The 20,629-nt window shown below is 39.8% G+C and overlaps 1 protein-coding gene across 2 annotated transcripts in view; it reads left to right on the top strand.

The window, feature by feature from the left end:
• The first annotated feature begins 267 nt into the window (after window positions 1-267).
• IGF1 (insulin like growth factor 1) overlaps window positions 268-20,629 on the top strand; it is an 81,579-nt gene continuing 61,217 nt past the window's right edge. For both annotated transcript variants that reach the window (XM_019544752.1, XM_019544751.1), the window contains exons 1-2: window positions 268-563; window positions 4,484-4,640. In XM_019544752.1, coding sequence (XP_019400297.1) covers window positions 501-563; window positions 4,484-4,640 — 220 coding nt within the window. In that variant the 5' untranslated portion in view covers window positions 268-500. The remainder of the gene's footprint in view (window positions 564-4,483; window positions 4,641-20,629) is intronic.

Genomic DNA, 20,629 nt, shown 5'->3' with positions numbered 1-20,629 from the left:
TAAACTGATTACAGATACACACAGCTGCCATATAGCCACATTACATTACCTTGTTTTCCATGGCAGCATAAGCTTTTTTTGCCTGCTAGCCCCTCTGTCATTAATGCACATTCTTTTAAAGGGAGAAAAATATGCTTCAGTGCTCTAGTTTTAAAATGCAAAGGTATGATGTTATTTGTCACCATGCCCAAAAAAGTCCTTACTCGGTAACTTTGCCAGAAGAGGGAGAGAGAGAGAAGGCAAATGCTCCCCCAGCTGTTTCCTGTCTACAGTGTCTGTGTAATGTAGATAAATGTGAGGATTTTCTCTAAATCCCTCTTCTGTTTGCTAAATCTCACTGTCACTGCTAAAATCAGAGCAGATAGAGCCTGCGCAATGGAATAAAGTCCTCAATATTGAAATGTGACATTGCTCTCAACATCTCACATCTCTCTGGATTTCTTTTTTCTCATTATTACTGCTAACAAATTCATTTCCAGACTTTGCACTTTTAAGAAGCAATGGAAAAATTCAACAGTCTTTCAACACAATTATTTAAGTGCTGCTTTTGTGATTTCTTGAAGGTAAATCTTTATTACTATTTGAAATCATTTTAGAGTTTTATTTTATTGTGTGTTGTCTGCTTCTGGCTAGAAGAGTGATAGGCATTTTTCAATTACATTATTTCTGAACTGAGAATTATTTATAAATTGCTGAACTTGCAATTTTATATGATCTGAAAAATGGCTGTATGTGATAGTTGCAATTACATAGATAGCAACTGCAAGGGTAACATTATTTAAAATAAGCAGATATTTCTTTTAAATTCCACTTGTGTTAGAACTTTACAGTGTTTCAGGAAATGTTATTATTAAAGCTCCCAGTTGCATTACTGCCTATTGTTAATTAATGCTGTTAAACATAGAATAAGAACTTTCAGATATCTTCTGCAGGTGCAGGGTTTTTCACAAGTATATGGTAAATATGACAGCTCTATACAGTTATATACACACACACACACTGTATAAAATGTTAATACTTTCTAATGTTGAAAATGAAAGATAATGCTATTACAACAGTCTGCTAACACCATAGTGCATTTACTTGTCCTTTGCTTTTATCTATTAAAAGTAAAAGTGAAGTTCAGTTTGCCTTTTACATTAGAAATCAGTTACAACTCTTGCTGACCTAGCATATTTATATAGCTGAAGCAACTGTACATAAGGAAAGTGCAAATACTTTCACATCATCTTATCCAACTTTTCTTTTGTAGGGAGGGTTTTTTCAAGAAGTTTTCATGTGAAGTGTTATGTTATAATACTGTCACTTATATTCATAACAATATATCCTCTTTAGGTAAATGTGGCTGCAATAGATGCACTGACCTCTGTTTCTGTCAACTAGCCTTAGATCAAGTTTCCATTCTCAGCAAAATTATCTTTGAAGGACTATGATTTGGGGTTTTGTTTTTTTTCCAATTTGCAAGCATACTTTTAAGTAAGTGGCACAACCTCCATTGCTATAATTGTCTTAGGGCCCCAATTCATTAAACAAACATGCCTGACACTTAAGCACAACTCATCCACTTTCCTTATGTCAGGATAGTTTATCTGTAATTGCAATTGAAGAAACCATGCTTTTGGTGTACAAATGGGCTCCTCATTCTAAGATCTTTGAAACATGAATATAAGTACAACAAAAGCTGAGCAAGCCTGGAAGTTCAGAGACATTAAAAATGGGCAGTCGATATAAATTAGCAAAATTTAATTGAAGTCAGAATTACTATGATTTTCACAAGACAAAAGCATGACCCAACTTCTCTAACCAGTGTTCACTATACTTCAAAGTCTGATTTGGCCCAAAGTATTTATACTGTACTTGCATGATAATAACTAGTCAACACTACCTTATTACATAGTAATTACAGGTTTCTTCAGCCACTGTGGCTTGTTAATTGGTGCACCAGTGTCATAGGCAACTTGTGGAAAAACAATGAACCAACTATGACATTTTATTTTGTAATACATACTACCACATGGCATTTATAAGTACTGTAAATTTAATTAAAATGTTGATAGCCACCATGTATGTAAGGATTTGTTCGTTGCACTTTATGCCGCTATTCGAGACTATTAGAACACAAATTTGTTACCAAAATAAAATCCATGGGAATTCTACCTGTGAAAGTCTGATCAGTCATTCTAGACAACTAAAGTAAGTATTTACCTAAGCTCATCCTGTACCTGTACTCAGTGTCCAAATGTAATTAGATCCTTCAATAAACCCCACCCACTTGTCAGTGCATTTTTTTAAATACCCCTGTTTGCTGTTCACATAAACACCCAGACCTGTTGTAAAAGACCTGCAGCCATATTGTGTTACAACTTTGTAAGTATTTTCTTTAAAATATTGCCCTTTAATATGAATGGAAACTTTGGTCTTAACACAAACACTCTGAATTAATTAATGGTACATGTAATTTACATGAGACAGAAAATGAAGGTAGTCTCTTAAATCATGCGCTTAAAGTATTGTTTCCACAGAACTTATTTGAATAACTTAATTGAATTATCCCAAGAAACACGTGAGTCCATCTCTTTTTTCAAAGGTTTTACTTGTCTACTAGTCCTTGATTGTTTTAAATTTGGGGGAAAAGTGTAGAAATTCTCTGTGGTTGTACTGTGCAGCTTTTTTGGCCTGCACTAAAGGAAAAACACTGGAGAATTTGTCTTGTCCAAGATCAGTACTGATATTTATGTTACAATGTAACGCAGCTGAAAACTCTTGAAAAACATAAAATTGTTAAATGCTTAAGATTTATGTTTATTGCTGGTCCAATGCTTTTTCAAGAACAAACTGTTAAATACATAATGTTCTTATATACACAAAGTCTTTCGGCCTTCTGAGGCTATGTGTTTAACAGCTTTCAGCTTTTTCTCCTCTGAATTAAGATCTGGGAAACATCATAAATTGCAGGTGCATCATCTTCTTGTTAGATTGTCAAGATATGGGAAGAGAAAGAAGAAGTTTATATATTGTTAGAACATGGAATAATGACAAAAAATGCCCTCCATTATCATCAGTCATTTATAATATGGTCTTCTTCCATCTGCCATTGAATTCATGTCCATGCAATAATATTTGTTGGTTTTTTCCATGGCAAAGTTGGCTAAGAACTCTCATGAATGGAAAAATAATTATTCTCATTCTTTTTATGATGTATCAGGGGATTTGGATTTGTTAGTTATTTTCATAGTGCAAATGCCATCCAGAAAAAAAAGAAAGCATGGGGGAGGGGATCTGTTTCTACTTATTTATACATTTTCTTCTTCTGAATTTTGATTGTTTAAATTGATATATGGGACTTTTCTGAATGGTGCTGAGGTTTTTTCTGTATCAGATAAGCATATGCAACTACTGTAGACTTCAACTATAGATGAAGGAGGGGTCAGTGTCTTTCTGGATCAGGTCCTATGTTAGCAGTTAATAAATAATTTTGTCTGGGTTCACAAAAAAGGTCTGCAAAAATGATGAGGAAATTGTTGCTGACATGGAGAAAAGGACTTTCAGCCAGCTTAACCAATATGCTCCCCAATAGCTTTGTACTGTTCTGATAGCACCAGGTAGAAACCAAACTTTGCTGGGCATATAAGAAGGGTTTAGATCTGCTGGCCTGGCCAGAGCATACTGGTCAAGATGTGCTTTAATTTTAATTCACACTTTAGGCTGCTGACATTAATGGTAGGGGATACAAATCAGTGTAGCATTTTGCTAACTATCCCTACTATTGAACATAAATGGATTTTCATACTCTTTCAGCAGTGGTATTCTCCAAAACTGCTACTCTTTGCTCCAGTGAATTTCAACTGGTGTAAGCTGGTATAGAGGTGAAGCGAAATGGAGCTGTGGTATTTTCTGTCAACCAAGGATTCTGCCTTTTTGTTTTCTTTCTTTCTTTTTTTTTCTTTTTTTTTTTTTTTTGAAGAAACAGAGTTTGTGTTAAAAATAAAGAGAAAATAATCATAATCTTTTGCATTCATAGCCAAGTTCAGAGCTAAGTGCATATAGTTAACCAATGAGGTTACACCAAATCTGAATTTGTCCCATACACCCTGATTCATTTTCCTGTTAATTTCTTGAATGTTTCCGGCTTCATCTCCCCCACCCTAGTTATTCTGGCCTCCTTGGGTTCCCTTGTGTCCTTATTTCACCCTGATACCTCTTTCCAGTGCAGTAGTAGCAACAAGTTATAATCAACTCTTAGAAGGGTCCTTAACTCATACGACATGTGAACCATGAATATTCACCAGGAGAAGCAATCAGATGATGAAATGCATACAATGGAAAATGTAAATTTATAAGATTATTTATGAAGTCTTTCTTGCTATGTGGTTATACCTATTCAACACTGCACACTCATTCTCAGCTCACAAGGGTGCAGTATTTCATTGTCTTTAGGACTCTATTGGGAAACTCTGACGCAGTACTTTTGCTTCTTTGGCAGGTGAAGATGCACACTGTGTCCTACATTCATTTATTCTATTTTGGCCTGTGTTTGCTTACCTTAACCAATTCTGCTGCTGCTGGCCCAGAGACATTGTGTGGGGCAGAGCTGGTTGATGCTCTTCAGTTCGTATGTGGAGACAGAGGCTTTTATTTCAGTAAGTCAATCCCTTCTCTCATTCAACTTCTAACCTTTTCCGTGTAATCCTTTGGGTTTTGCAACCACTATAAGCATGCCCAAGAATAATCAAACCAGACTGCAGAATATGACTACTATCTTTGGTCTCTGAGCTCTCCAAGTCTGAAGTGAACATACAGTTTCAGCAAAGAAGAGCTCAGCCTGAGTTCAGCCTCTCTGAGGTTTTAATAGGTTTTCCTTTTCAAACATGTTATTCTTTTTAACCACTTCCCAGCCACTCCTCTTCCACCTGCTGTGCTGTTGTTGGCCTGGAATTGCAAGTAATGGAATTACAAAACATATTAGGCTCAATAAGTTTATGTACTACTGTATCTACCTAGCATGTCAGACAGAAGTTAAGTTAAATACATAACATACCATATTAAAAAACACACTAATCTGCATCACCTGGTTTGAGAGAGAAAGTCAGGAAAGCAGCAGGCAGAGAAGGGCAACATCCAATATGCATATACTACACCACTTTGGTACAAGTGACAATAAAATTAATTTGTATTCGGCTAAACAATGACAAGTGGCCTCCTGTTTGATAAGAACAGAGCTTTCCAATAGATGTTATATTTCTTGTAAAAGATTATCTGTCCTAAGATTCCAGTGTATATATATCAAAAGTATTCTTGCTATCCCATCAGTACATTAAAAAAATTACATTACTAATATATTCATATCCAGCACATATCACCTAATACCTACACAGATACATCATTCTGAGACCACTGAAAGACATTTCACCTTTAGTGAATACTTTTGCAATTTGCTAAAGTAATGCAATTCACCTTCTGGTAAGTTCACTTTCATGTGTAAGACTTTCACACTGTGCACTCTATGAACCTTCATTTTTGGGCAAACCTCAAAGGACTCAGATACATCCCAGAAATTTTGGACATCTATCTTACTTTCTTTTTCCAAAAGCAAATTTCCTTCTTCCTAAACTCTAACATTCGTGATGTAATGCCAAATACATTACACATTCACTTAAGAACACCTACTTACTCCAAATCTCATATTCTAATACTGCACAGTTCAGAGTGGAGGTTGTTATTGTAATTTTAGTATTAATGTTTATTCATAACTTTTTCTTAAAGTATGTTGGAATTTTTCAATGTATAACTGTAACATTTATGATATTCACTGTCCCAGTATTTGTTATATACTAAACATTTTAATTTAATGGAATTTTTGTCTGATAATTTATTCTTTACATTAAGAACAGACAATGTATTTAGAATATATGAAATTTAGGATTCTGGTAGATTTCCATAGTCTGCACGTGGACACCTGAAAATGTTGATTCTAGGCACTTAAGAAACGCTATGTGTTGATAGGCCCCTGTTTTCCTTTTATTTCAATTTATCACTCTTACAGCTGATCAGTTCCTCCTCCCCCCCTCCAAACTTTTTAATGGAAACAGTACAAACAAAAAACTAAAACATTCCAATATTCATGGTTTTGATTCTTCAACAAAAAAGTGATTTCCCCCAAAGAAAACACATGATTTCCACAACTTTTGTTTAATTGCAAATCCAAGCAGTTTGGACAGAGATTTTTCAACCAGCTCTACACTTCTTTTTCCCGACTGAAATATGTCAGGTGTCTTTTAGTAACACTGCCCCTCAGTAATACCCTATTTTACCACTCAGTGGGATTAGCCATAAAGAAGTCCCACTACTACAAATCACAGAGAACTTTGCTCTGATCCAAAAGCCGACTTATAAAATAAACTTTCCTCCAAAATGCTTCCATTGACATTAACTGCCTTTGGATGAGGTCACAAAGAAGGACCTCCATAAATGCAAAGAATGAGTAAATTAGGGCAAAAACTTGTGGGTCATTTCCCCCCTTTTCCAAAGTCTGAACATGTGGAAGACCTCAGAGACCTGGGATGGCTCATCATAATATCCATGAGCTTGATAAAAATTACCTGCTTGGTCCCACAAACAACACTGAATATTATGTCACATGTCCAGTATGTACTATAAAGAGAGCAAGGCATTTACTAAGCTTGCCAGAGTAACATTACCCTTAAGCATCACAACTGGAAAATTCATAACTTCTGAAAATAATCAATTGCATTTTAGTATTACACACTAAACCAACTAAAGACTCCAAATGACTTTAATTAATGTTGAAGAAGTTCTGGTATCTCAGCTAGAAAATTAACTAGTTTTTATTTCTTTTCTTTCTGGCTTCTTTTTTAATGTATTTGAACTCTTGTGAACGGTTTTAGTTTTATCATGTCAAGATGAAGTAACACATTATTCAATTTATTTCAAATTTGGTAGAAAATTATAACTCAGTCTCAGATCTAAACTACCATATTTGAGGCAAATACACTTTTCTTTTTGTATCAATCTTAGGGATAGGTGATCAAGTTAAAAATCAGACTTATGTAATGGAATCTCAGTTGCAAATGCAAGGATCAATGAGTGAAGTAGACTGGAGAAAGCAAGTTGGGGTGGGAGATTGGGACTGGCCATACAAGCAGCCTAAGATTAGGAAATGGGAAAGGCAGACACCAAGACTGGCTATTTTAAGGGAGATGCCATCTTTCTCCTGAGAAAAAAGCAACTTATACGGTGGCATAACTAGGGTGGGATGACTGAGGCACCCAAGTTGACCATGGGGGGCAGAATAAAAATGTGGCTGCTGTCACAGCTGTGCAGTCACATCAACTGCTGTGCCGGCACCACTGATCCCGTGTGTGGCAGTTGCTGCAGGCATCCAGACATGTTGTTATGTCTCTGATCCTGAGTCGTGTTTTAATAGAGGAAAAGAATAAGCCCTAAGCAAAGGAAAGATGAAATGGGAAGGACAACCAAGAGGAAGGAAGAGACTGGATCAGGACAAGGACAATTCAAATAGGATTGGAGGAGATTTAGCTTGGCAGTAGAAGAATCCATGCCTATTAGGGTACAGAATTTGTGTGTGACTCTACAGTCATTTAAACTTTCTATGGCTGATCAATAATTGTGTTTCTTTCTAGATGCTCACTTGTGGTACCTGATTGTGGTTCACTTAGAAGTGCTAAACACTCACAGCTACAATTATAGTCAATGTGAGCTTTGCTTTGCAAATACAACATATTAAGTATTCAGGAAACATCTGATCATAAATATCTCAGCTGAAGGACCCAAAATGAGTTGACATTTCTATCACAATTTCTCCCTGCCTCAATGTCTTATTTGTAAAATAGGGGTAATATCAGTTCATGTCAGAGAAGTGTGAAAATAAATCAAGGTTTGTAGGATGTTCAGTCTAAGTACTGTTGAATGCCACAGGGAAAAAAAAAACATGAGAAAATGACTATGTCTTCAGAGCAAAGTTTGAATAGTGTACAATTAATAAGGCAAGGAGTCATGTATTAAAAACAATGAGAAGAAAACAAAATATGGAACAGCTGCTCATTAAGTGCTCATCTATCCTGACCATGTAATGATATAAGGGTTGTGTGGAAAACAGGGCATGAGATCATAAAAACACACATGCTATCATAATGTATATGCACAAGGGTATGAATTGATATTGTGCAGGAAACCTTAATTCTGGCATTTCCTAACTTTTGCATTCTTGGCTTTGCAAGCTTACTACTGTTCTTTCAACATAACATATATATGTGGGTGCGGTAGTTACATACAATTTCTTGCAATTTTAAATTTCCACTTAATTGTATAACTAGGTATCTAGCTAAGATATATATATTGCAGCTATCTTCATCACCGCTGAGGAGAAGCAAAATCTCAAGCAACATTCATATATTAATCATCATAAACTCTTAAGACAATCCAGACTGACGACCCAGGAGACTGACGTATTCTCTTTATCCGCAGAACAATTACACACTACACAGTGACAATGCAAGTGGCCTCACACTGTTCTGTTAGCGTATCTCAGTCCTGACTTAGACAAATTCTAAGATGACAGGGTAACTCCTTGGAGTTTTTTGCTGACAATGCCAGTAAGAGTATGAAATAGTTCTTACTGGGCTGGGCGCATCTACCTTTACTCTAGTGCATTAGATCCAATCACTAGGGCTGTGTGAGGCTTCAGTCCCTGATTCAATTTGGCAGAGATTTGGCCCAATTCAGTGGCCAAATCTCTGAATCCAAATAGAGTCAGAGGACCCTTTAATCTCTCAGAATTGATTTGGAGAGATTTGGACAGATTTGGCAATTTGCACATAGATACAGCTTTAAATGATTTTTCTACATACCTCTAGGTAGCAGGGGCTCTGAACACTGTGGTCCTGGGGCAGATGCAATGTCCCACAGCAGCGCGGGGGGCTCCCCAGCAAGCTTGGCAGCAGATCCAGAAGTGGACCAGAAGCACTTCTGATTCACTTCCTGGTTCCCCCTGCGTAAGTAAAAAGCAGGGGACTCCTAGCATGGGAGCTTCATGCTAAGAGCTGCATCAGCTGAAGGGATCACAGCGGCATGGGGCATCCAATGCACTCCTGTGGCTGGGAGATCAAGGTAGCTGCATCTCCCAGTCCTGGGGGTTTCATGCACCCCCAAGGCTTCAAGATTTGAAGCAGCCATGATCTCCCAGCCAAAATGAATGCTACAGGAACCCAGGATCCACAGGTATGGGACTCTGGTCCCCACAGTTGCTGGGGCAGAGAGTCCCCTCAGTTGTGGCAGGCAAAGTTCTTTTGTGTAGATGTGATATCATTTATTGAACCAACTGAGTAGTTGGAGAAAAGCCTGCTATACATGCAAAATGAAGTGTGATAGCAACTAGCTATAAAGTTAATACACATTTTTGAGGTCTAATTTTATAGCTGTTTGGAGCTTTTTATGCTGAATAGCCACTTAGCACATGTAGCTGGTCTCAATGTAATTGCACAATTAACCAGTTAATTGCATACCTGTAACATGTAGAGGGGGCCTAAGAAACCTTCTGATTTCAGACCTAAAATAGTTCATGGCCATTTCATACCCACTTGTTCTGTGTCAACAATGTCTTTTAGTTAAAATAGTTCATTTTCTTCCCTGTGTTACAGACAGTAATCGTACCTTCTCCCACCCTTTGTTTTGCTACCGTATATAAGCCAAGCTATTCTAATAACATCTTATATGACAGATTGTTTTCCAAGTAGCTATCCTATGTACTTGTTTCAGTTTTAATTAATCTTTCTTGAATATGGGACACCAGAAAGATACGGATTACCCTCAGTGAAGTCTCAACAGTGCCTGATACATTGTTAAAACTTTTCTACCCGTAAAAAAACTACCATGCCTGATCCATCCTAGGATTGATCATATTTTCCTTTTTCATGGCCTTATTAGATTGGTGACATGCAGTCATCCTGTAATTGACTAGTATGCATAGTCCTTCACCTTGTTAGTTAGTTCCAGTTGATGAGTTCCCAGTTTACAAGAGAAATTCTTGTTATTAGTCCCCAGTTCCATGTCCCTGAACTCTGTACTATTGAATTCCATTACATTTCTGTTACTCACATTCTCAGTCATCTGGTTTTACCTGTATGGTATTCCCAACCTTATCTGCACAGAGGATACCTTGTAACCTTGTGTCATCAGCAAATTTCATGAACATATTTTGTGCCAAGGTTAGTAATGAAAATATTTCTAACAATGATCCTAAGACCACTCCAGGAGGAAGTCCACTAGTAACCTCCATCTAGCCTTCCCTTTCCACCACTACACATTGTCATCACCCCTTAAGTCATTTCCTTACTGCCCCTGGTTTTCCTACATACTGCCCTCTTTTCCAGTTTAACTATTAATTTCCTGAAAAACCACATATTATGCTGTATTGACATCCAGATAAGTGAGATCTATTGTATTTCTTTTACCTAGAAAATCAGTTTTTTTATCAAAGCAAAACATCAAGTGAGTTTGGTATGATTATCCTTTAGTAAACCTGAAATATATTGAAATCTCATATTACCGTCACCTCAAAATTTTCAATGTCTTTCCTTCAAAAATTGTTCTTAATCCTTGCACACTGTTGAAATAAATCTAAGAGGCATGCAGTGACCCAGACCACTTTTTGCGGTCTTGGATATTGGTACTATGTCTTTCTCCAATCACAGCATCACTTCTGACCTAATAGTTTTTTTTTTAAATGCTCATTATTGGACCTGGCAAGTTCATGTGCAAGTTCATTAAGAATTTTGCAGTGAATTCTACATGGTCCCAACCAATCTGTATGTATTAAATTCTTTGCAGTTTCCCTTCTGCAACTGTTTTGGCAACTTCATTTTAATATCCTCATTCACATAAGCCATTCTGCATTTGCTTCCATGTTCATCATCATTAAAATGCAACCTTGGTTTCCCAGAAGTAGATTGTGCCAGACTCATGTGATTATTATATTTTATTCAATATCATTTGAAGCAAAATACTCATTTCACTTTGCGTCCATACCTACATTTTCTTTAATCCCATACTTCACTCTCACTGAACAGCTGCGACACTTCTTCTTGTTCTCTTTTGCTTGGCATACTGTTTGTCATTGAGCAACTTCATATGATCCCAGAAATTTTTACGTGGTTGCTTTGTCCATTTTTTCTATTCCTGGTACACTTTCTGCTTCTTCCTACTGTCTGTTTTAAATTGGTTCTTCATCTGGTTAGGGGTGGAGCCTTTCCCTCAAATTTTCCCTCTTGCTTGGACTAAAAGGTCCCAAATAGCTTTTTTCATACATCTTTGATTAAAGATAGTTGAGGTCTCCTGTTCACCAGTTTTACCAAAGCTTCCCTTTTTGAAATCAATACTCTTACTTTTGTTTATCCTAGTAACTGATTACAGCATAATGTTTACCTGTACATCACTTCTACTTACCTTTTTCTTTTAACCATCATTTCTAGAACACCTATCAAAATGGTATCCAGGGGCTGAATATAGGCTAGTGGAAACAGTGGAATCTATCCTAAACAGTCAATCCTCCATGCAAATTTACATTTGTTGGCTTAAACCAGGGGCAGGCAAAGTGCAGCCCACCAGTCAGATCAGGCCTACAGTGGACTCCCTTTCCCACCAGCCCCTGCCCGTGTCACTGTGGCCAGTTTCCGTGGATACCCCAGGAGCAGCAGAGCTGTGACAGCTCAGGGTCAGGGTTTCCATGGAGACCGGCCCCAGCAGTGCTGGCAGGGTGTGCTGCAGGGTGTGGAACTGCTCCATGGCTGGGATGTTGTGGCAGTGACAGTGTGGTCTAGGGCTGGAACAGAGCTACAGTCTGCTGCCCCCATGCCCTGGCCAGGGGCATGCAGGCAGTGGATCACAGCTCTGCCCCAGCTCCAGAGCACATTGTCACCACCACAAGATCCCAGTGCCAGCCCCAGAGCAGCTCCACATCCAGCTGCACGCCCTCCCAGTGCTGCTGGGTCTGGTTTCCATGGAAGCCCTGGCCCCGCACTGTCATGGCCCTGCCACCTCTGTGGTCTCCATGGAAACTGGCTGCAGTGACACAGGCAGGGGCTGCTGAAAAATGGAGTCCAGCCACTGGCCAGATTTGCCATTTTGCCCATCCCTGGTTTAAACACTATGACCACTATGAAATGCAGTGTTCAGTAGCAGCTACTTTCCACTGAAATGGCAGGTCAAAGTAGGGCATTTTGTTAACCCTTTAACACATACAGAGGTAAGGCATAGAGTTTTTCACCTCCCCTTTCTGTTCCTGCACAAGAAGGCAGTCGGAATCCCATACTCTGCTCCTTGCATAGAAGTACAGGGAAGGGCATAAGATCACAAGTGATATTAGTCACATACATGGAAGCATTGTAGGATTATAGGATTTGGCTGGGATGATCTACTTGGGGCTGGTCCTGCTTTGAGCAGGGGGTTGAACTAGATAACCTCCTGAGGTCCCTTCCAGCCCTAACTTTCTATGATTCTATGATTATGGCCACATCCTATGTCAGCTGGCAATCCAGGGTCAATACCTTGGGAATGATTTTTGCAATGGCCATTTCCCCCCCTTCTGCATACTCCCCTGACCCCAAATTACATTCTTCCAGGCTTATCTTCACAGGCAGAATTTCTGCTGCTTATGCAGGGGACTGTTGCACACGTTCATCATAGCATTGGCTACTATTATTGTGCAATATGACCTAACACATATATAGCTGTTTGGATCACTTTGGGGTAAATACATGTAAAATATTAGTCAACAACAATAAATCACTTTCAGCCCCAATGACCTTAAGGTAAAAGATTCTGTTTCAAATTACTATATTCTCTGAACCATGCTACCCTTAATTGAAGATATTAGCATATGTATGAACTTCAAAGCAGCATTATTTATACAAATCTTGGTTGCAACTTGGGAACTTTCCTTGATGTGCCTTCTAAAGAATTTACATTAACACTTTTCATGCTGAGTTTTGATTTAGCCTGAACACAACCAATTTGACATCATCAAAGTCCAATCTACTTTGGTTCCAGATGGTTCTTCTTCAGAGTTCTTTTCAAAAAATGTAAAAGGACTTTTCTACACTACTCTGTAGTGGGTCCTGGCACTAGGGAGGCCTGAGTATACCCTGTTGACTAGGGCTGTGAGAAACAGCTGTGTTTTGATTCGGTTTCAGATTCAGCTGTTTCAGAGGACAGTGATTTGTTTCAGTGTTTAGGATCACTGTCCTGTTTTGTTTCAGCCAAATCTGAATCTCCTCTGAATCCGTTTCCAATGGGCTGCAAGGGAAGCTTCAAGCAGCCCTTCCCAGCCAGGCGGGACTTGGGGCCGGGTGCCACAGGGCCCCAGCAGGGAGCAGGATAGGGCTGTGGGTGGCTTGGCCAGGAGAGGGGGACAAGCCACCCACTCCCTTCTGTGCAGGCAAGGAGACCCCTGTGCAGATCTCTGATCCCTGTCATGCTGGATCATGGGGCAGGGAATCAGCACAGAGTGGCAAGCCTGCTGGTTCCTGCCATGCAACCTGGCTCCACAGGGAGCAGAGACCTGGGGCTGTATGGGATGGGCAGCAGCAGGGAGGAGACCTTGGTGCAGATCTCTGCTCCCTGTAGAGCCAGGTCATGTGGCAGGGACTGCCCAGGCCCCAGTTTGATTCCCCAGCTCTTCCTGGGGCGTATGGGCACCCCAATCTGCATGCCAGGTTTTAGAAGGCTGCTGCTGCAGACTGCTGAAACCCCGTGTGCAGATTGGGGGCCCATGCCCCCTGGGAAGAGCTGAGGAAATGATCAGAGAGCTTGGGAATCAAACCAGAAGCTAGATGTCAATATCAGAGCAGTTCTTCCCTCCCTCTTCTTAGTTTTGGTTTCCCTGCAAGCCCGGCTCTGAAACTCCTCTCTGATCAGCCTCCTCTCTGAAGAGCCTTCTGATTAATTTCATAGCTGTTTCGGAGCCTTCTGTTTTGATTCTGATTTGGTGTTTTGGGCACCAAAATGGCCCAAAACACCTCTGAAATGAAACAGCTGCTGAAATTTCACACAGCCCTACTGCTCACCCAAGTCCCCAGGCACATTGCAAACCAAAAATATAGCAATGAGGCTACTCCACACTTATCCATGTCTGCATGTTCTCAGCCCTCCATGTCTGGAGTGTCCAAGAGGAAGTCTAATCCAGTGGTTACTATGCACTACTGGTTTCAGGTGATGTAGGATCTGTACCAGGCTCTACCCTTGGCTCACAGGGCCAGTCTTTTACCATCACTGTCTCAGTCTCCCCATCTGTTATATGGTAATAATAGTATCTAAAACCCAGAAGCACAGTGGGACTAATATATATATATATATATATATATATAGCACCCCGAGACCCTCAGATGAAAGATACAATAATACCATATATTGCAACTCAGTAGTAAGTTAAAAGCATTATTTTATTTCATGTACTTTTAGTGAAAAATCAAGCTGGTAATAGTAGCAAAAAACAAGAGCCCCAGCAATACAGCTAAACAGACATAAATCGGGCTTTAACTCTGTTCCCAAAAGAACTGTTTTGACTGAAAAATGAAAGACAAAACATCAACTGTGTAAGTGGAATAAGTGTTCCTGAATGCAATGGAATTCTCAATTTACATATATAAAAAGTATAATAGTTGAAATTAAGAATTCTCAAGACAACATTCATAATACCCATTACAGATATATATGAATATGTATAATACTCTGCAGTAGGTATTATGTATGTCATGTTGAGAATTACTAATTATATATGAGATTCTCAGCACAATATATTGTATATACATTACAGTTATATTTACATTTTATATTTACATTTATAAATTAAGTGTTATACAAGTAAATTGAGAATTCCATTGAATTCAGGAACATTAATTACACTTAGTTGATGTTTTTTTTCTTTCATTTCACACACACACTTTTCCCATTACAGAGTACTGGGGGGTGGGGGAAACAAAAAAAATGAATATGGTCTCTGAAAGAATTAAAATTCTGAGGGGAAAAACCTCAGAGAATAGATGCAGTTCCATTGTCTACAGTGGAGCTATATACATTCATACCAGTTAAGAACCTAGACCTTGCTACTCAATCGGATCTGGCATGCTGTAGCAGCACAATTTTGTTACTGAACTTCTCTTCTCTACTGGTCTCTCATTTAGTCTGAGGTTTAATTCCACAGTTCTCAAAGTTGCCTAGTAAACTTATTCAAATGAGTGACATATCATGCCTACCTATCTTTGCTCCCACGCAAAAACCCTAAATTTCAAGTCATGGGCTTTTTTTGTAAAATGATAAAACCTAGAATTTCTAGGACAATGTTACACTAATAAATACAAATAATAATGGATAATAGTTTGCATTATTATGACATCTTCTATTCAGTTCAAAGCATTTACTTAATTTAGTTTTACATTCCACCATTCATATTCAATTATAAACTAACATGGTTGGGTGTAGAACAGTTTCATAAAAGCTCCAGTCTGGAGCAGAGTGAACAATTTGAAATATTCTGCTCTTGTCAAACTTTATTTTGTAGATTTTTATGAGATGGGATGATACTTTGTCACTTCACACAATGCAAATTAAATTCAGTGGATACTACAGATCACAGTTATAGCTAACTTTATATTCTGAATGAGCTGCACTACTCTGGGGCAGAAGAACAAGTGCCATTTGCTGTATGAAACAAGTAACATGTTCTCTTCAGTTCATTTCCCACTCTTTAAAAAAAAAAGGATTTTCTTTTTCCCAAGCATGGAGGTTCCTTTATCTAAACATGCACATGAGTGTTAAAAAAATAAATGGTCCTTAAATGATTTATTTATTCATTCCAATTTCTCAGGCTTCACTTAGACGTAACAGGTTTCTGGGGCCATGGCACAAGGTGTCAGTTTCATGAAATGAAAAGCATTTTTTAGTTACAAAAACGTCTTGTGTTTAAAGTGAATCTTCTGAAGCATTACTTGTATGAAAATGGAAACTGAAGTTAGAGACCTGGCATGGTGAAGTTTCTCCAACATTTTCAGAAAATGAAGAATGATCTAACACATGCTTCCTTACACAGGAGTATGTATAACAGGGATGGGCAAACATAGACTTTCCTAGTATCCAGCCCTCTCACTCCACATGTCAAGCACAGTGTGGACAATCGAGACCTATTTTTGCTACCTATTTTCTTCCACTAAGACAAGGAAAATGATGCAGTGTCTCTGGGGAGTTTCTCAGGCATTTCTCTTGATTGCACACACCATAAAAATACTGGAATATACTCTCAAACTCTCTGCCCAATAGCAAATCAGGAAGAGCATGTGAACAGGAACTCTGGTAATCAGACCTGCCCTTATACTTCAATGCTGGTTTGAAAGGAATTTTAAATGGAGTCACTGCCTTACAGAAACGGAAAGCAGTGGTTTAACAACAGGGAGTTTTGTGAATACTCCATATTGGTCAATGGCTGGTCAACTGCCTCAGCACAAAGTCTCCTTTTAAAGTGCCTTTAGGCCTTCTGAGCCTGGCAGCAGGATTCATTAATATAATACCAGAAGATAGAATTATGTCCTGTACCTCTGCCATACCAGCAGTGGCTGTGGCAGGTGTATCATTGTAAGCTCTTCTGCTTGTTCCCAGCCAAAACTAAGAATATATTATGACACCTGAAATGCCCAAAAGCTGCAACTGGTATATTATATTAGTGAAATACGTGAAATGTTTCAACACGGTCATCATACATTTGAACCTGTGGCATAACCATATGACATTATGCATCATGACTGGATAAATGGTGGAATCAAATAGGATCCAATATTTGTGGTCCCTTGTGTATATTTTACTGCCATTCATGAGAAATCTGGAGGAATGCATTACAAAGAAGCAAGTCAGGTCTTTGGGAAAATTCAGCAATGCTTGCCACATTGGGAAGGGGTGGATTCTGTCCCTTTGCTCTACCAGTCTTCCAACCATGATAAAAATCAGTTTGCTTTCCATATAGTTGAACCACTATAGTGGTGACCACTGATGCTGAAGCCAGAGGCAAACTTTCAGGAAGATACATTTTTGTGAAATCTCTGTGCTACTACGTCCAAATGAGAGTGCAGCAGTTTCCATAAAAGTTCAATTCATGTGTGTCCTTATTAGCTGTTAGACAAATGAGATGACAAAGCTTTTTATGATGTTTGTCTTTATCTATGTGCCAAAGCAAGTTTAAAATTTAGCAAAAAGCTGTTATTTGACATCTGATTCTCTAACTACAGTTAGCTGTACGTGTATTTAATGCATTGTTTAGTCTCATGTTGGCTAAAGTCACTTAAAGAAGCACTTGGCAAGCTCCTCATTAATTCTTGGCATAGCTGCCCCTCTTACTTTTTCACTGAACCTTAAATACCAAGAAAAACCCTTGACTTACTTTACTTTTGGCATATTACCTTACACAATTGGCCAAAACCTTTGCACATGGTCCTCCACATATTGTCCTGATATTATTAGTGGCTTTGCAATATTTGATCAGCAGCAGCTAGAGTCACAAAGACAAATCATACAATTCACCAAGACCACACAGTCTCTTAATGAAAACCTTTTGTATTAAATACTTGATCATCTAAGGCAATCTGTGTAGAATGTGTTACAGGGAAAGGAATTCATTCTGCAACCTCTCCAGGGCCTTGATTCAGCAGTTCATTTCTTAAGCATGTGTTCTAGTCCAACCAACTTCAGTGCAACTGAAGCATTTATTTAAAGTTAAGCAAGCACTTTGGTGCTCTGCTGAATATAAGTACAGATTTCAACATGCATTTGATAATACTTTGAAAATGTTTCTTATGTAATCACAGATTTCATAAACATTCCACATTGACATGAGCCCAATTGCTCAAAAGTATGAACACACAGGAAAGTGATAATTAAAAGTTGTTATATTTCAATATAACATTAAAACATTAAAAAGTACCACCAAAAATCAAATTCTTCGATAGTTATCATATTAAAGACAATGGACCATATTCATCAGAGAATTAACTCCATGGCCCCTTGTACCAAATGGAAAAAAAATGAAATTCATATCTATTTTATGTTACAGTTTAATGCAAGCATGAAAATAAGCTGCTATGCAAGGCGTTTAAGAGGGAATCCCATAATTAGAAACAGACATGTTGACAGTTAACTAAGAATCAGGCTCTCAAAATGAGAGCTTCAGCAAGTACATATTTTGGGGGTGTAGGCACAGATGGGGACACATAATACACCCTGACCAGTAAATCCAGTGTCACTGTTAGCACAAGCTCAGACAACTGAAAACAATTAAAATGTTTCTCAAAAGCTCCTTGAATCAAAATGGCTCACCTTAGTTACTCATGAACCAACAATTCTTAGGTCAAGGCTGACAAACTGCCTTGTTACTAACAAGATTAGTAAAATAAAATGCTAACCCTTCCCCAAAATTGACTATTGTTAAAAAGAATTCTGAAGATGGGCTGTTTTTGGTCAGTTTTATATCAGTAACTCGTAAGTTAGAATTCTGACTTCTGTTGTGCGTTATGTATCTCTAAACCTTAAATTAGTCTATGCAATGTCCTCAGTAGTTACTCTGGAATTTCTTAGTAAAAAGTTAAATGTTTACAAAATCTGAAGCAGACAGATGAGTTGGGTTACCATGTTGCACGTCCAAAAAAGAGGACAACTGTTGAGGGAACACCCATTGAGGGAACACCCCACTCCCCACCCACAGCCCCCTGGCTTTGGCAGTCCCTCTCACTCCCTACCTGCAGCCCCCCACCATCCCTGCTGCTGCCCCTCACTCCTGACCCACAGTCACCTGTCCTGGGCCATGTTGGTTCCCCTCCCTCCCTCCCCATAGCCTCCTAGCCCTGCCAGTGCCTCTCACTCCCAACCCGCAAGCCCCTACTCTGCTGGAGAGGGCTCCCAGCTGCCTCATCCTGACCAGGCTGGAGCACAGTAGCTCAGATTCATTAGGGTGGTGGTGAAGCAAGTCTGGCTCTGGTGGAGGTGGGAGGAAAAAGGGGAGGCAAGTGGCACCCCCCCACACCCTTGCCTGGGGATCCAGCACCATGCCAGGTAGCCTTGTCATGTCCCCCTGGGCAGTGTCTCCTAGCCAGCCCAGCCCTGCAAGCAAAGGCACTGGCCCCAATGCCAGAGCTTCCTGCCACCCTCAAAGGGCAACCCCCCAACCCATTTCCCTACTGCAAGGCCAGGTGCCTCCCCCCGCCCCCTCTGTCCTGTTGCAGCCCTGGCACTTGGACAGACAGATGCACACACCCACACACTTCATCCCCAAGCCCTGGCCCTCCAAACCCCACTGCCCATAGGCTTACCTGCATGCAGCTGCCAGGGCTGCTCCCACAACCCTGCCTGGCTGCATGCTGGCCACGTGTGTGTGCATGTGCAGACATACATGTGCCCACTGTCTCCAGTTGCTCTTCCCCTGCTCCAACCGGCAAAGCACAGCACAATCCTGGACATTGATTCATATTTCAAACAACTGCGCAGATGGATATTGGAGGGTCCAAAAAGAGGACATATCTGGGGAAAACCTGGATGTATGGTAACCCTACAAATGAGAGAGTTTCTTATTAAGGATTACAGTATCTCTGTGCCATCTAATATGGCTGTGCGAAGCTTCGGTCCCTGATTCAATTCAGCAGAGTTTCAACCTGTTTTGGTGGCCAAATCTCCAAATCTGAATCAAATCAGAGGACCCTTTAATCTCTCTGAATTAAATTGGAACCCTCCAAATTGATTTGGAGAGATTCAAAAAAAGTCAGAGACTTGGACATAGAGACAGCTTTAAATGTTTTTTCTACATACCTCTAAGTAGCAGGGGCTCGTGAGTGTTGTGATACTGGGGTGCATGGAGTGTCCCACAGAAATGTGTGGGGCTCCCCAGTGCACTCAGCAGCAGATCCAGAAATGGACCAGAAGCACTTCCAGTCCACTTCTGGGTCTGCTGGGGAGTGCGCTGGGGAACACCCCCACCATGCGTCCCCGGCTCAGTGACTGGTGGCTCCTGGGTCTTGAGAGTCACCCAGGGTCCCCCTGTGGCCAATCACTGAGCTGAGGGGTGTGGGGGGGGCCCAGCATGCTCCCCAGAAGACCCAAAAGTGGACTGAAATTACTTCCAGTCCAATTCTGAGCACGTGGAGCACCTCCCTTCACCACACACACACACTCCTGTGGGATGCTCTGATTCTCCAAATCAACATCAACTCTTCAGACTCATATTCAGCCAAATTGAATCAGGGACAGTGATCCGAATCAACAAATCAAATCACTGTCCCCGATTCAGGCTGAATCCGAATCTGGATCAAAAAAGGGCTTTACACACCCCTACTATCTAAGGTAGCATGTCTTAGATGAGCCTATCTTAAGTCAGGGTTACATTTTATTTCTCTAATCTATCCAAGCAGAGGTTATTTTCAGGGAAAATCCTTAGTTACTGTAAAGTGGCATAGCTCCTTGACAGCAGTGGAGCCCTACCAACATTGAAAAAATTATCCTGGCACACATCCAGGAGGGCCTTGCGGGGGAATGCATGCTCAGGGGCAACCAACATGGGTTCATCAGT

The sequence above is a fragment of the Crocodylus porosus genome, unplaced genomic scaffold (genome assembly GCF_001723895.1).
Source record: "Crocodylus porosus isolate Cpor-Errol unplaced genomic scaffold, CroPor_comp1, whole genome shotgun sequence".
Classification (NCBI taxonomy): Eukaryota; Metazoa; Chordata; order Crocodylia; family Crocodylidae; genus Crocodylus; species Crocodylus porosus.
Note: the sequence above shows the minus strand (reverse complement) of the source record. Positions and strands in the feature narration are given on the sequence as shown.